At 36.4% G+C, this 16961-nt stretch overlaps 3 protein-coding genes across 3 annotated transcripts; 1 reads left to right on the top strand and 2 right to left on the bottom strand.

The window, feature by feature from the left end:
• Nucleotides 1-652: 652 nt before the first annotated feature.
• Nucleotides 653-2499, bottom strand: LOC120283019 (probable protein phosphatase 2C 24). The gene is made up of 3 exons (XM_039289839.1): nucleotides 1469-2499; nucleotides 1250-1355; nucleotides 653-1138 (listed from the first exon to the last, which is right to left on the bottom strand). Exons 1-3 carry the CDS (start codon nucleotides 2213-2215, stop codon nucleotides 810-812), a joined length of 1182 nt encoding a protein of 393 aa, XP_039145773.1. The 5' UTR covers nucleotides 2216-2499; the 3' UTR covers nucleotides 653-809.
• A 4207-nt stretch (nucleotides 2500-6706) lies between these two features.
• On the top strand, nucleotides 6707-9875 carry LOC120281719 (uncharacterized protein At5g02240-like). The gene is made up of 7 exons (XM_039288418.1): nucleotides 6707-6843; nucleotides 6924-7195; nucleotides 7277-7313; nucleotides 7401-7498; nucleotides 7595-7656; nucleotides 9259-9382; nucleotides 9557-9875. The coding sequence occupies exons 1-7, from the start codon at nucleotides 6789-6791 to the stop codon at nucleotides 9674-9676; spliced, it is 768 nt and encodes a 255-aa protein (XP_039144352.1). The 5' UTR covers nucleotides 6707-6788; the 3' UTR covers nucleotides 9677-9875.
• Nucleotides 9876-12234: 2359 nt separating this feature from the next.
• Nucleotides 12235-13749, bottom strand: LOC120282977 (tropinone reductase homolog At5g06060-like). Its single transcript, XM_039289803.1, has 5 exons — nucleotides 13673-13749; nucleotides 13337-13544; nucleotides 13019-13235; nucleotides 12813-12919; nucleotides 12235-12423 (listed from the first exon to the last, which is right to left on the bottom strand). Exons 1-5 carry the CDS (start codon nucleotides 13747-13749, stop codon nucleotides 12235-12237), a joined length of 798 nt encoding a protein of 265 aa, XP_039145737.1.
• Nucleotides 13750-16961: the final 3212 nt, after the last annotated feature.

The following is a 16961-nucleotide window of genomic DNA, read 5'->3' as shown; positions in this document are numbered from 1 at the left end:
CATCACCCAGATAATAATTATACTCTGTACTCTTGATCCTAATCAGTAGAGCATGAATTCATTTTTCTTGTCACCTTCACATCCTAATCTAACTTGCTAGTGATTCAGCAATCTTTAATGGTTTCAAATTATTGGGAAGCAAGGACAAGGTTAAGAGTTAGACACCAAGTATAACTTTAAACATCATCACCTGCAGCGATGGATGTCTTTTATTTATTTATTTATTTATTTCCTTAGTATTCTGTGGAACATTCTGGCTGCTTTCTTTTTGAAGTAAACCATTCGTTTTTTCAAATGTAAAAATTGCTAAATCAGATGTGCCGAATTAGGCGTTTTAAAGTCGAGCTTAATCATGCAAATCATAACAATTATTAGGAAAAGTTTTTATATATAAAATCAAAGATAGACTAATAGTGAAACCGAAGATCAGAAGCGAGGCAACTGGTACATCACCAATTCGGCATGTCACTGGAACACTAAGCTGTACACAGCTGTTTGATTGTGACACGCCTGTTTCTCCTTGTAACACGTGTTTCTGTCAAATTAATAAATACATCTGCTTTATTTATTTATTTATTTATTTATTTGGAATATTGCATTTGATCAAAAAGATCTGAGAACATATTTTCTGCAACCATGAAATCGCCCAAGATAATGTGTAGTCCAAAAGTATTTCCAAGAAAACTTGCTCTTCTCTGCTTACATATATATATATATATATATTTGAAAAAAAAAAAACTAAAAACAAAAGCATGTATTATACAGACTTGCGTGTAGATATATTTATATAATTTTGTTTCTGTGACTGATTATGATCTCCGTTTGAGATCAATAACAACAACACTGACGTTATCAGCACTGTGTCTAGCGAGCGCCAATTTGGTGAGCAACATGGACGCATCACAGCAAGCCTTATCCGAACCTCTTCTCGCATGGCCCTCGGTTTCATAACCAACGCTTTCGTCCCCATCTCCTCCACTGGCCCGCAAACACATCCTAGCGATGTCACATGCCATCTCATTACTCACAACGTCCCACAACCCATCACTTGCCAATATCAAACACTCCTCCTCCCCTGTCCTCTCCGTCACCGTCACCTCCGGCTCCGATATCACGTATGGTTTAAGATATGCATCCCCTGCTCCATTAATTCCACAACCACAATTCCCACTTATTTATTTCCACAATTTCTACTTACTAGACTATAACTTCACCAATATTTATTTATATAAATATATATACAACTCACCTATGGCTCTAGACATAGCAAGCACCCCAAGAACTCGAGGCCCATCCCAATAGATGACACGACCACCAGCCTGTTCAATACGTTCCATCTCATCCGGCCGATCAGGCTACAAAGAAACACAAAGAGATGGTTAATTAACACATTGTTTTAGAATGTCAGATGATGTCTACTAAATATTTGCTTAAATAAATAAATAAATATATATATATATATATACACCTTGTGATCAGTGGACAAGGGGATGGCAACACCTCCTTTACATAATACAGCACGAGAATCACCGCAGTTGCTGACGATGATTTGGTCCGGTGTGACCACTGCCACCACGGCTGTTGATCCCACGTGGTCACAATTAGGCATACGCAGCTCACACTTGCAGGTGCCTGTCCGAATGCTACCGCGCCAGTCTTCGACCTCCGCGTCCATTCTCAAGAAGCTCCTTTTCATTACCCCTTCCCAGTTCCTTACAGCCATCGCCATGGATCCAGTGTCAACCATCCTTATCTCCTCTGCCACCAACTCATGCATTCGATCCTGACACAACACCGCCGCATGCGAACACCCATGCCCGTCAAAAACCCCATAGAATTGGTACGTCTCGTGACCTAGACTACCCCGGAGGAACTCCGGCTGGATCGAGACAACGTCTTCCATCTCTCTCCTCCGTCCACACACCGCCGTCATGCCATACTTAGCACGACGAGGAGCACACGAGCTGGAGTTCGTCCCACTCCCCGACCCTGCCCGATGATGCTCTACGGCGCCACTCCTCACAACATCTTCCAGCAACTCCACACGCTGCCTTTTCCTCATCGGCTCCGCCGTGCCAACCACTGCACCGACGCCTGATACAAACTTTATCCTCCTTAGCTGCATCCTTCTCCGCCTCGCTGCCCGTGTGCTCGGCTCACATGACTCTGTAACCACCTCTCTCGGACTCACCACCTCACAGCATACCTCCGCCATTAGAGAAGACCACAAAACCTCAATCAAAGCAAACGCGCTCTCGCTTCACGAAAGAGAATTAGAGAAACAAAAAAAACTAAGGGAAATCCCTCACAACTCTTCCTCCTTTTAACGACGAGGACGACGACGAGATTGACAGGTGCCCCTCACCGTCCTGCCCAACCTTGTCCCAGAACCGATTCATCCAAACCGTTCATTCATCTCTTGTCATCTCCCGAATGCTTTGACACGTGTTTCTCTTTTAAACGAAGACTACTACGTACACGCGTCCCTGCCACGTGGGGACACTCTTTAATTAATACCTTTTTAAAGAAAAAAAATAATAAAAAAATGATTTTTCCTCTGATCAACGGCTCTGATGTGAACAAATGGTGGTAACATAGGAAGGAGAGATTCTTTTCATTGTCTATGACTCCCTGGTTCACTTACGTGATATCTGACGTTTTCCGTAGATTTTTTTTTTTTTTAATATAAATATATATTTATTAGTTAGCTGTAGATGCGTGACATGTGGCAGCATTAGCATGCATGTTGATTGATACGTGCGAGGCGGCCGTGCAAGGGTGGTGTTCCGAGGTTTGGTGCTCTCTCTGTAATGCTACCACGTAGCTAAGGGTGTGGGGACGGCCAAGTTATGTTAATCATGTTGGTTAGGGGACCAACTATGGAAGCGTGGAAGACGAACTGACCCGGTTGGTCGCTTTCTAACACAAGACCCGGAACTTGTTGTGTTTCTCATTTGCCTTTTTTTATTTTCAAAAAAATTATTTTTATTTTATGTTCAAAAGATTAGCTTTATGATGGACATCTGTTATCTTACTGTTTAAAGTTTTGTGATTTTTTTTTTTTTAATAATGATGTTGGTTTTTAAGAATTTTGTATGTTTGGTGCGCAAATGAGGAATACGGCTATTTTTTTTTTATGAGATGAGAAGGTGGAGAGATGGATAAGGATTAGTTCAAGTTTGTTTTGAAAATGTAAGAAAAATAAGAATCCCATGCATACTATTCCTTTGGAAAATTTAACCTCTCTTTCACCCACTCTGCTTTTCTTTTTGGAAATTAATATAGTCCTCACTTTATTTTTATAAAATATATAAATATATATAAATATACATCACTTTTTCAAAGTTTAATCCACCAAAGTTAATTATAGGGATTCTGTCACTAAAGTTAATTATAGAGGTTTGCCTTATAATAATAAGAGCTTCATTATGGTTAAATACAGGTGTTCAAACACCTACCAAAGCTCTTTTTGCCAATTTTCCGAGAAGCATGATAATTTCACATAAGGAGATGACAATCTACTTTATGAACAATCCAACGAGTTGCTTTTATTGTGCTTTTTCCCATTATTTTATAATATATCAGTTATTATTGATGTTATTTTCTGAATTTCATATTCTGATTATTCCTTTCCAATGATGATGGCCATCAATTTTTTTTACACTATAAATAATTAAATAATAATATTAATAATATTAATAATTATTATTATTAGAAGAGTCATACCAGGCAACATTTTCTTGGTTTAATTGTTGCATTGGTTACTAACAATACACCTGTACTAACATAAAGTAATTTTATTAAATGCATGATTTAGACATATCATGAGAAAAGTAAAGAGGACGAGATATTTCAAATTTGTATGAAAGATAAACGCATGGAAATATTATCGAGTTTAAAATAAATAAATTAAAACCTCGTGGCAAATAAGTATTGATCAGACATCAAAATGTGTCTGAAAGAGACAAATAATAAAGTAATCAAGTTTATTAAATAAAAATTAATACAAAAGGACATGATGATGTAAAAAAAAAAGCAATGCTAATTTAAGGGAAAAAAATTGAAAATGACCACAGACCCTATATTCATCAATAGTGCATATCAATTATAGAAGCGATTAATAATACTCATACATATTTTATCAATTGTGATGATTTGGCTGGTTATGTATCAAGCCCGCCGGAGATAAAGAAACCCAAACATAGACGGCAATTCTTCTATCTTCGCCATGAAAGCCACATTCTCAAACAGATGCAAATAAAAAAAAATTAACACTTAATTAATACGTTTAAACAACACCAACCATGCATGTGCACACACACACACACACATATATATACACAACTCTAAAATGTTTTACATGCTCAGCGAAAGTCAAGTTCTTAATTTGTCAGTTGACTCATTGCTCTTGCAAAACCATTAAGTACGTCATCCAAATTTTATATTTACAAGTAGAGAAAAACTAATTAAGAATGTTAAGCATGCCATCCAAATCTTTTTTTTTTTTGAAAAAATGGATAAACCACAATAGAATAAGATAAAGCGACAAGATACAAAGGATGTACCACAAAAAAAGCTGATACACAAAAATCTGGGACACCAAAATACAAAACGGAGGAACAACAGCCTCCCTCGAGCCTCACAACATCAAAGAGAGTCTAGCCTGTGGACATATCGTAGGCCTCCTGCCATCCCAATCATTTCCCCACTAGATCCAAGAAAAATCCAGAGCCACGTCGCATGGTCATCAATCTGTCCTCCAGATTTGCTTTTAGCACTCGCCCTCGTAGAACATCAAACCACGCAAAAGAAGCATACGATTAATCTTCAAGTACAAAGCATGCACAGAGCATAGCTAAATTAAATACGCAATCATTCCGAAGCAATCCAGGATATTCCACAAGAAAGCTTTTTAACAACTGCGTCAGCAGGGACCCTACTAGAAGGTCACAACTCCAACCTCCACGAACACCAAATGTGCCAGTAAGGTCCCTAGGAGGTGCCTGGGATATTCAAAAAGTCTACCAAAGTAGTTCCCATAGGCACGAGCAAAAGACAAAGGTAGAACAAGTGATCAACCGACTCGATATCGAACGGCACAAAAACGCAAGTTGCAGTAGGGAACTTGTTGCAGCCTCTTTGTGCAAGATTATCAAGAGTGAGTATCTTGTTATGCCAAGCCATCCAAATCTTATAATAATATTTCGGAATGCACGAACATTTAAGATGTATATACGTGTGTCTCTTCAATTGGCATCATATATATATATATATTAAAGTCAATATTGTGGTTCTAACTCTAGTTAATTAATGTAAATAATTGTAGATAATTGTGGTTATAATAGGTCTGGTCCGGGTGGATACTGATCACATGAAAAAGCTTGAACAAATTTTTTTTTTTTTAAAGGTGGTAGACTTGTACATTTCCGGCGTGGTACTTTTGTTGATCCCATATACGTACGGATTTTAATTTTATTTACTTATGATGCTATGTTTTTTTTTTTTATCAACTAAATTGGTTTCTTATGTTGAGCTGGACAATGATGCATTGCCAAATGCAAAGGTGCATCTTAATTATGAGCAATAAATAAATATAAATTGTAAAAATTATGCATAAACTTTCATTGAGCATGTATGTCTAGTGTTTTTAATTGATCTCTCTTGATTTAATCGAGAACTAGCACATTTCTCTGTTTTTTATTAACAAATAATAACAAATTTTGAAGAGAAAATTTGTTTATGTCAGACAAGTATATATTATCAAATATTTTATTCCTTAATAAATAATTTATTTTATTATTAATTTTCGGTTATGGATGACGTTGTCACTATAGTTTTTCAAATGATTTTTAGTTTTATCAAATATTTTCCTTTTCCACACTTCTTGGACTGTTCTTTTTTTTCTTTTTCTTTTTTTACTAAAATACTTTAATCCACCTGCTCTGAACGCCATATGGAGCTATGAAAAACTCACCACCGTGATATGAAAAACCATATCAATTATTATATTTGATAATATAATAATTGATATGGTTTTTATATTTGAATTATTTTCTCAAGCCTGCACAAGCAACCAAATCTTATATTCTATATTGAAAAAAATATATATATTAATAAAAGCATTGCTACTTTTGTATTATGAATTTTAATTGCTTTTGATTTCTTGGAAATATACCTTTTTCTTCTATTGGTTAACCACTAAAGCAGATAAGACATTTAAATAATGTTGATAAGAGATCATATTATTTAATTGTTCATTAAATTATATGATTAACCAAAAAAATCAAAATAGTTAGTTATCCAGCATATATATAAAAAAAAAGTAATCTTAATTGATTTAACCAATTTAATCTGTATCTAATTTTACTAAAAAGTTTTAAAAAATACAACAAATATAGAAAATACCAATAGACTGCATATATTATTATAAATCCAAATATATAGTAAACAACGATATTAATTCATATTTCATTTTAATGTGTCTATTAAGTTCAAACGCAACAACACGCATAACACATAAGATATATTATTATTATTAATAATTATTTTAAAATTTGTTAAATTCCTCATTTTATTCTTAAACACAGCTGGATCAAAATTTTGTAGGCCGAGAACATTGGGCTGGATTATATTATGGGCTAAGAAATACGAGAACATTCCAGATATATAGTACACGAATGTAAATGACCACGTGTCGTGATCTGATAAGTTCTCTAGCAATCCATCTACCAGAGCGTCGTTCTTCATAGCTTGAGGTTGGAGCTCGAGAGAAGCCTTTCGTTTCGGCCATGGCGGAATATCCTCTCACCACCGTGCTCGTCACCGGCGCTGGCGGAAAGACAGGTCTCGGGCGCACTCTTCTCCGTCTTCTTCTTCTGTTATCTCGCTCTGGATCTATTTCTCTAACGCATCATTCCCTCCAGGACAACTCGCTTACGAGAAGTTGAAGCAGAGGGCAGATCAGTTCATCGGTAGAGGTTTAGTTAGAAGACCAGAGAGCAAGGAGAAGCTTGGAGGAGCTGATGATGTCTTTGTGGGCGACATCAGAGATACTGAGAGTATCATCCCTGCTTTGCAAGGCGTCGACGCGCTCATAATACTCACCAGCGCTGTCCCAAAGATGAAACCTGGTTTTGATCCGACCAAGGGTGGGCGCCCCGAGTTCTATTTCGAAGATGGATTGTTTCCGGAGCAGGTATCTCCGTTTGCGATGGTTTTGGGGAAAAAGAGAGTGTTTTTGATCTACTTGCTGAAATTTAGAATTTGGGGGATTTAGGTTGATTGGATTGGCCAGAAGAATCAGATTGATGCTGGTAAGATGGTGTTTTTATTCAAGTTTTCTCTCATTTGAGTGTGCTTGCAATAATGTGATTGTTTAAATGCTCTTCGTCTCTGGGCAGCTAAGGCTGTGGGTGTGAAGCACATTGTATTGGTTGGGTCCATGGGAGGGACTAACCCTAATCATCCACTGAACAGCCTTGGCAATGGCAACATCTTGGCAAGTTTCTGTATTTCTTCATAAAAGATGTGACTTTTTGTCTGCAATATATATATGAGTGAATTAAATGCATCCAATGCTTCTGGCTTTTTGTAGGTGTGGAAGCGGAAGTCTGAGCAGTATTTAGCTGATTCTGGAATTCCATACACTATTATAAGGTATTTCTTTGTTGATTTTGCTGTGAGATGGGATGAAATGCATGGGATAAGAAAGCTATTTTTAGGAGTATCTGAGGGAAATGCAATCACTAGCATTTTGAAAATGTTTGTTTACATTGTATCCATGCTTTTCATTCATTGGTTTTTCTTTTTGAATAAAGTGGATAAACCACGAAATTTATTGAAAAGGAAAGCAACCGAAAACAACAAAGATACAAAAGAAAAGTACAACAAGCATAGGGAGTGTAGCAGTCCGTTATCCTCACCAGTGATGAGAATAACATAGAACAAGGAAAGCAAAAAGAAAGATAAAAGAGGAGCAATCTGAAGCCGGCGAAGCCAACCATAAGGAGGCACAGGCCAGCTCAGAGGAGGAGGAAACGGACTACTCCTGAATCTGATCGGGCGCCCGATCACCGTGCGAGCATGGAGGATCCGAACCGAGGAAGTTTAAGGAACGCTGATCTTCCCGAGAACCTTCCGAGTCGATCAAAGAGTGGGAGTCAGAATCTGCAGTAATCCAAAGAAAGAATCATATTAGCCGTATTATAAATTGTAATGAAGTTTTGTGAACATTTTTGGTTAAAAAAATACTGGTTGTTGCGTTCAGCAGGATATTCCAGAAGATGGCTCGGGAACAGATGTCCCAGATATTTCTGAGGGAAGAATTAATAGAGGGAATCCAATTGGTCCAAATGTTATATACTGAGGAGGGTAGAATTTCGGTATCGAATAAACATTTGAAGAATGACCAAATTCGCTCAGCGTAGGTACAGTGTAAGAAAAGGTGGTCCACTGATTCAGTGTTATTATGGCAAAGGGTGCAAGTGTCAGTGGCAGAAGGGTTGCATCCTTTTTTGAATAGGTTCTCAAGAGTTAGAATTTTGTTATCCCAGGCAAGCCAACAGAATAAGGTGATTTTGCTAGGAGTCTTAGTTTTCCAGAAATTGGGATAAAGTTGATTACGAAGTCCTTCATTGGTTTTCATGACTGAAACTTTTGCATTATGATATCAATATATCTTTTTTCATTATTTGGATATCAATATCATGCAGGTTTTTTTTGTCAGGTCCTGTGCCTTTTTTTTAAAACAGATAAGTGGCCACATAATGGGTCTACTGTGAATATATTTATTTTCTTTTAAGGCGTGGTTTCTGGCAAGCTACCAGGAAGTCTAATTATATGTTTCACAAAGGTTGATGATTTTGTTGTACTTTGGAAAAAGGAATAATATTTATAAAGTTTCCCTAACCATACCTGAGGCAGTTGCATTTGAAACCAATCACAATTCATTAGTTTCCGGAGGTTAGTCCTACATTCATATATTGTATGATATCCCTCTCAACATAGGGACAGGCCAGGCATGTATACTATTTGGTTATGGACACTGAAAGCCCATTCTTGCATGTTCTTAATACATTCATATTCAAGTATGATTTTAGCAGAGGAACTAAATGAACTTTTGCTTCTATTCATCAAAATATCAACCTCTGTCCTTTAATTTGAAGTGGTTTATCCACCTTTTAAAAAAAAAAAAAATATCAACCTCTGTTAGAAACCCAATTTTGATTTAGTTTTGTGTGACACTTGACTGTGGATCAGGGCTGGAGGGTTACAAGATAAAGATGGGGGCTTGCGGGAATTAATTGTGGGCGAAGATGACGAACTGCTGCAGACGGAGAATAAATTAATCCCCAGAGCTGATGTTGCTGAAGTTTGCATTCAGGTATGAAGTTGAAATGATGGTTATGCAATTCCTTTGAATTATCAAGCACATACTACATGGCATGTTTTTGTCATGCATTCTGATAATTTTTTGAATGTGTTATAATAATAGAATGTGAATCATATGTTAGCTGGAAGATTGTTGATGATGCTCTATGTTTTTGTGTCAATCCAGGCGTTGCAGTTTGAGGAGGCAAAGTTCAAGGCATTTGATTTGGGATCCAAGCCTGACGGCGTGGGTACACCAACAAAAGATTTCAAGGCACTCTTCTCTCAAGTATCTGCTCGATTCTGAGTCATGGTTCATTTTGGCATCTTGAAATGCCAGAATTCCAGCCAAAAGTATTCTATGAGGTCTAGTCTAAGTTATCCACCTACTTGGCTTATTATATATATGTAAATAATGGCTTCACTGAATCCCTGGTTTATCAGATCAAACTAAATGCAAATTCTGAAATTTCATTAACAATGATTTTAAAAGTCAGGATTTGCCTTGTGTGTGTGTGATTGTGTGATTTGAACGTGTTGTTGGGAAAGAAATTAAAATTTGAAGGAGCAAGTTGAAATCAAGATTTGAACGGATTATTTGGTATTTTCAACTACAATCATACTCAAATTTTTTTTTGGAAATCCAAGAGCACTGTTCTGAAGCTCGAACCAATTTTAATTTTATATAAATATATAAAATGTATTATAAATTATTAGATTTTTTAAAAATAATATAAAATTTCAACAAATAAATAATTGTTTTTTCTGGAAATCCCACTGTCCTAGCAAAATCACTCTTTTCTGCTGGCTTGCTGGGGACGATAAAATTCTCACTTTAAATAACATCTTCAAGAGAGGTTGCAACTTTCAAAATTCCACTGATACCTGTGTCCTATGTCATCAAGCCTCAGAGAATCTAAATCATCTTTTTTCTTGAGTGCCCCTACTCTAGTCATTTATGAGAATTTTTTTCACACATTTTTAATCCTTTTACCACGCCTCATTCAATACAAAACCTTTGGACATCCTGGTTACAATCTCTTGATTCCTCTTCCAGACATATCTGGGATCTCATCTCCCGAACTATTTTGTGGAACATTTGGCTAGAACGAAATTCCCGCATATTTCAATTAAAAGCTTTACCGTCTTAAATTGTCATCTTTAGATCTGCTAACATGCTTCTCTCATGGTTATCTACAGACTCAGACAGTCATCTGCAATCCAACACCGATGCTTTACAGAAAATCAAGCGCTCACTCAATTTTCTTACCGAAAGAGTTTCCCACCAGGGCGACAACTCGGCGCCTGACATTGCACAGGAGTAATCCTCCTTCTTTTCTATCCTAGACGGACCTATAGCTCCAGACGGCGCCTTTCGTCGGTCCAGTGTTTATTTTCAGTATTGTTCTTTGCTGCTCCTCTGTTTTGTAATATTTGCCTTTTCTCACTTCTGGTGAGGGGCTCTTTGTACTGTTTCCTTCTATACTGTTGTCATTTAGTTTTTCAATAAATCGGTAGTTTATCCACATTTACCTCAAAAAAAAAATAAAAAAATAAATAATTGTTTTATATTTTATAAATACAAAAGAACAAATGTAAAATTTTTCTCATATAAATTTTTAAAAGAATACTATATACTGACATACAATAGGAATTCTAATGTTTACTTTGTTATTTGAAGATGAATATTTTATTGTGCAAACAAATATAATTTAAATATAATTAAAAATATTTAAATTTGTTGCTCCAACTACTTGGGAGCACTTTAAGTATTTTTAATTATATTTAAATTATATTTTTAATTATATGTCAGTGTAGGACCCACACTTCGGGCCATCTAAAATAAGTATATGGGCCCCTCCTTGTCAGCTAAAAAGAAGTGTGATGTAGTGCAATTGCCACATACAACAGTGCTTTGAAACCTTAGGTCAAATGAAACCGGATTTAAAAAATACTGTCTATATATGAGCCAAAGTCATGAGGTTGAAATCTCTCTTTGAAGGTAATTAATAAATTATATTCACAAATAAAAAAACTTTTATTTATGGGGAAGAAAGAGGTCAAATTAATCAACAAAAATCTAGGAAAAGCCATCAACTGAGAATCTTGACCAAGGGGGCAGTTCCCATCTCATACAAGTTTAAAAGGAGTTTTTTTTTTTTGTTGCCATATCCACAAACAAATTACTAATAATATGCATTCTAAAAGCATACCACTAAATTTAGTTCTTTAAATATTTCTTTGTCCATAATATTATTTTCAACATTTGGTTTTGTTAAGATATGATGTGCCTCCGAGTCTTGTTTTTTGGAGAATTTTTTTTAAATTTTTATAATAATAATAATAATAATAATAATAATAATAATAATAATAATAATAATAAAAAGAAAAAAAATTATCGCAAGATAATTTCCATCTAAGCAGGCCTGTCAGACGATATCTTCCGTCTCCGTAGTATTTTCTGTTATTTCTCTGTACTTTCTGTTTCTTCTTTATTGTTTCTTCGTGCTTACTCACCACTGGTGAGAGATGACTCTACCCTTGTACTTTTGTTTTTATTTCAATAAATTTGTGATTTATCCACATTTAACTCAAAAAAAAAGATAATTTTCATCAAACATTGGATTCAAATTTATTACAAGAAAACAGAAAATAAAATATGATATCAATGAAGACAATGGAAAATTACATTTATGAATTGAGAATGAGAAATAGCAACTAGTTACTGGCTAATATACAAAGCATACGTATATCTGACACCAGTTATGTAATTTGCATACATTTATTATTATTATTATTATTATTATTATTATTATTATTAAAATGGATAAACCTCATTAGAAAAGAGGGATGCAAAATTTTGACTTAGTCAAGCATATTATAGAAACCATTAATGGTCAATCCACCATCGACAGCTATGACCGACCGGTGATGTATGAAGCCACGGAGACACAAAAACGCAATCGTGGGATGACACCTCCTCCGGCTCGCAACTCGTCTGAAGCGGTGTTCGCTTCCCATGATCCGCACCATCAAAGCCTCATCTTTGATCGCCTATAATTAATAAAGAAACAAAAATTAAAAGTATTCATTAAGGAATATAGATATATATATGGGAAAACATCATCTAGGGACGTCAGTGATGTTTTTAAATCTAAGCCGTTGGATCATCATCCGATGGTTGATTGATTATATAAACACTGTACATCTTTTTTTACTGTTCATGATCACTGTACAACACTGTAGAACGCGGTTTCTACTGTTTATAATGATAAGAGTCAGTCGATTTTTCATCCGATGGGCTATCATGGACATTCCTAGATTTGAAATCTAGGGACGTCCTTAGATGATGGGTTATATATATATATATATATATTCATGGGTGAAGCTTTATATTTATAAGTATTTCAAAATTTAGAAAGAAAATAGAATCAATGTTTTACTTGCTCAGTTAGAGCTGTTTTGATGAACCACGGAGCCACACAATTTGTGCGAATGTTGTCCTTAGCCCACTCGCAGGCTAAGTTCTTTGTTAACTGATTCATTGCTCCTGAAAACTGAAAAGCCATCAATATACATATATATGAATCAGATATATATATATATATATATATATATATATATAAAATGATCATTTGTGATCACCTACCTTTGGTTGCAGCATATGGGGTGCCGCTGGGACAGCCAATGACACCGGACACAGAAGAGACAAACACCACACTTGCACAACCTGAAGTTTTCAACAGTGGGTGTGAGAGCTGGCAAAGGTGGAAAGCAGACTCAAAGTTGGTGGACCAGGTGAATGACAAGTCCTCCTCTGTGATATCAATTGTTGCTTTCGGATATCCTATCCCTACATTATTTACCTGTAGTATTTTCACATTGATTAATTAATCTTCACACAGTCCATCTTATATAAATTTACAGGTATATATATATATATATATGAAAATCAAGAAAGACTTACAAGGATGTTAAGCTTTCCTTTGAAGATTGTAAAGACATCAGCGATGAGCTTCTCACGTTGGGCCCGTGAAGTAACATCACATATGGAACCTGTGACATTGAAGCCTTTGTCATCCCAGAGTTTCAAGCTCGCCTTCAGTTCTTCTTCATTGCGTGAGCATGTGTGCACTGCTGCTCCAAAGCCAGCCAACTCCTCCACCACTGCCTTCCTGTAAGCATAGCATGCATGTCATCGATCCAAATTCTTGTAATTAATAATCTCCATGCATGCATCATGCATGAACGTACGATAAGATATATATATATATATATATATATGGAGATCAAGAAAACAAACCCTATCCCTTTGGTTCCTCCTGTCACTAGAGCAGTCATCCCCTTTAGAGACCATCTATGATTAACTGCTCCTTCCATCTTCCTCTCTCACTCTGTCTGTGTAAATGGTCTCTTATTTATGTATGTGTACGTGAGTATTAATATTTGTGAATAGGGATCACGTTTCCCTACCATATTTATAGCAGCTGGTTAGTACTACTTGATCTAATATATTATTTGGAACATTTAGCCATGGTTTTTAGATTTTCTAAAGTTTTATTATTGTCAAATCATTACGTGGCCATGGGCATGACTGCATGCGAATTATGTGGTACACCTCCCTTGAATAATTGAAAGTCCAATTTGAAAATTCGCCACCAACTAATTTTCTTAGCCTAGGACGTGCTTAATTAGTAAACGAAGCCTTAAATATATTTCGAGAGTAACGAAGACTTTTATATATATATATATATGGTAAGCAAAGTTGGTGGTTGTTGGCTGACTTTTATAAGTTTGGATTGGGTTTGCCTGTGTATTTTAATTACTTTGGGCTTAATAAAATTTCTTGTTTGGCTTGAAAAAAAAAAAATAGTAGGTGGTTAGTTTCTTAATTGGATTTTCTATGGTAAGCATGGGCGGTGGTGAATCTTGCCGACTATAACTAAATTTAATTTATAAAAATAACGCATTACTTAATAATGGAACTTCATGCGCAAGTTGCATTTTTAAACATACGACTGGCTCGTTATCAGACAATTGAATTGATCAAGCGCTTGCAAAAGTGAAAATGAAGTTCGGTAATATAGTAATTAATACTACCATATATCCTTTTTTTTAATCATATAAAATTATTTCTTATTATCAATTATGGGCTAACCCAACAATTAAGGTATTTGTTCTGATTGAGTGAGTTGGAGATTCAATTCCCACTCAATGTATGATGAGTAGGGTCCCCTATGCACCGGGGAAGTGAGGTCTCTCGTGCATAGAGTGAGGATGCTTAATATATTTAAAACAGAATTATGGACCTCTAATAGTAACTTGCCCACTTTATCAAAAAAATAAAAATTAAATAATAATAATAAATCTAATTATACTATCTTTAACAGACCTTTTTTTTTTTTAATTTTTATTAATTTTCTTTTCATCGTTTGCTTGGATAGGAATATATTTGTTAGGAATGGTTGTTTATATGGAAAATATTCAACAAATAAATTTTTAAAAATTAAATTGAATTAAATTATATTGAAAAAGAAAATAATAAAAATAAACACAATGTAATTGAAGAAATAAATTGAATTGAACTAACCAAGGACAATAAATATAAAATTACTATTAAATTAAAATTATACTGAATTAATCTAATCTTTTATTTACGTAGATATTTAAGTTCAAACAACTACATAATTAAGAGATGTGAGTGATCCTATTTTAATAAAAGTATTTTGTGTCACTCCAAGAGATGATCACCCCTCATATATTTTTTAATGAGGGCACTGCTTTTATTTTAGTTGTTTCTATTTTTTTTTAGGTTTTTCATGTCTAGTGGATAATTACTTTGTAAAATGCCTATCCCCTTAATATTTTTAACATAAATAATTTATTTTTTAAAAATATATCACATAATTGGAGATTTTTTATGAAATAAACAAATAATAGTAATTATAATTATATATAACAACTTTTACCAAAGGATTACTGATGGAATGTGGTAGGATGTTCGGCGGATGTGTGAGAAGTAATTAGAAGAGAGAGGAGGAGAAGTAGAGAATAGGGGAGAGAGAGAGAGAGGGGCAAGATTGGGTAATTGATCTCTTTTTCTTTTCATTCATGCTTGATACTCATATAAGAATCAACATGTGACCCAGACAGACACTAGTGGTCTGGCAACATACAGATTCCCAGGCCCAAACGACAACCATTAATGGCCTGACATACTACTAACTTCTAGGTCAACATACTCATTAGTCATTCCAATATAAAGTCCCGAAAATGGCCCGGTTTCCTTGATTTTCTCTCTTGTCTTGTAGGTTCACGTGCTTCTATTTCCGAGCCAGCCTCATTACCCGCATCATTGCCCCCCACTTGGGAAACCACCTTGTCCTCGAGGTGGAATGTTGGAAACTCTGCACGAATGGCGTCAGCATCCTCCCATGTGGCTTCCAGATCGGGATGGGTGTCCCATTGGATAAGAACCTGAGGAATGGATTGACCTTGACGCAGGATCAATCGTTGACCGAGAACTTTGACTGGAGAAATGAGGGGGCGGTCATTAATGAAGGCTGTTGGTAGTGGAACAGAAAGGTTGGATGGGTCGCCAACAAAGAGCTTCAGCTTCGAGACGTGGAAAACGTTGTGTAGTTCAGCATCCGGTGGTAGGTGGAGGCGGTAAGCTACGGCACCTATTTTCGCTGCAATTTGGAATGGACCATAGAAACGGCGAGATAGTTTGTGAGTTTTCTGGTGGGAAGGAATGGAGACCTGCCGAAAAGGTTGGAGCTTGAGGAATACCCAGTCGCCGACCAGAAAGGATACATCGGTGCGGCCAGTGTTCGCTTGGTTGCGCATCCGGTTTTGGGCCCGAAGCAGGTTACGTCGAAGCTGACGCATGAGGTCAGTGCGAGTGGCAAGGAGTTCATCCACTGTGGCCAGTTTGGCGGAGCCTTTGACATAGTCAAGGATGGTGGTGGACGGCCGTACACTGCTTCAAACGGAGACATCTGGATGGATGAATGCCACGAGGTATTGTAATGCCATTCAGCTAGTGGTAAATGCTGGGTCCATTGCTTGGGTTGGTCAGCGACATAACAGCGAAGATAATCTTCCAAGCAGCGGTTGACAACCTCAGTTTGGCCGTCGGACTGCGGGTGGTATGCACTAGTCATGGAAAGGATGGTGCCTTGAAGTTTAAATAACTCTTGCCAAAATGAGCTCATAAATAGAGGATCCCGGTCGGAGAGAATGTTGGTGGGAACACCGTGTAAGCGAATTATCTCGCGAAGGAAGACGGCTGTGACTTGATGGGCAGTAAAGGACGGTCCGAGGGCTGTGAAATGTGCATATTTGGAGAGGCGATCGACTACGACCAAGATAGTCGTTTTTCCGGAGGACGGGGGCAGATGAGTGATGAAATCCATAGCAATGCAGTCCCATATTTTGCCAGGTATTTTCAAGGGTTGTAGGAGGCCTTGGGGGGCTTTGTTGAAGGGTTTAGAGCTCTGGCATATCATGCAGCGGGCCACATAGTTCTTCACAGTAGTCTTCATTGCTGGCCAATAGAAGATGGAGGAGAGACGTGCAAGTGTACGCTG

This window comes from Dioscorea cayenensis, chromosome 18, assembly GCF_009730915.1.
Source record: "Dioscorea cayenensis subsp. rotundata cultivar TDr96_F1 chromosome 18, TDr96_F1_v2_PseudoChromosome.rev07_lg8_w22 25.fasta, whole genome shotgun sequence".
NCBI lineage: Eukaryota > Viridiplantae > Streptophyta > Magnoliopsida > Dioscoreales > Dioscoreaceae > Dioscorea > Dioscorea cayenensis.
The sequence above is the reverse complement of the archived record's forward strand: the minus strand, read 5'-3'. Positions and strand labels throughout refer to the sequence as shown.

Excerpts from the sequence above, each read along its gene's own strand:
- LOC120283019 (XM_039289839.1), bottom strand. The coding sequence starts at position 2,215 with ATGGCGGAGGTATGCTGTGAGGTGGTGAGTCCGAGAGAGGTGGTTACA. Across the intron at positions 1,356-1,468 it reads CCTTGTCCACTGATCACAAG|CCTGATCGGCCGGATGAGAT; the intron begins GTGTATATATAT and ends GTTTCTTTGTAG. Across the intron at positions 1,139-1,249 it reads TGCTATGTCTAGAGCCATAG|GGGATGCATATCTTAAACCA; the intron begins GTGAGTTGTATA and ends TTAATGGAGCAG.
- LOC120282977 (XM_039289803.1), bottom strand. The coding sequence starts at position 13,749 with ATGGAAGGAGCAGTTAATCATAGATGGTCTCTAAAGGGGATGACTGCT. Across the intron at positions 12,920-13,018 it reads CCCATATGCTGCAACCAAAG|GAGCAATGAATCAGTTAACA; the intron begins GTAGGTGATCAC and ends TTCAGTTTTCAG. Across the intron at positions 12,424-12,812 it reads AAACAGCTCTAACTGAGCAA|GCGATCAAAGATGAGGCTTT; the intron begins GTAAAACATTGA and ends TATTAATTATAG.
- LOC120281719 (XM_039288418.1), top strand. The coding sequence starts at position 6,789 with ATGGCGGAATATCCTCTCACCACCGTGCTCGTCACCGGCGCTGGCGGA. Across the intron at positions 6,844-6,923 it reads CGGCGCTGGCGGAAAGACAG|GACAACTCGCTTACGAGAAG; the intron begins GTCTCGGGCGCA and ends CATTCCCTCCAG. Across the intron at positions 7,499-7,594 it reads TTGGCAATGGCAACATCTTG|GTGTGGAAGCGGAAGTCTGA; the intron begins GCAAGTTTCTGT and ends GGCTTTTTGTAG.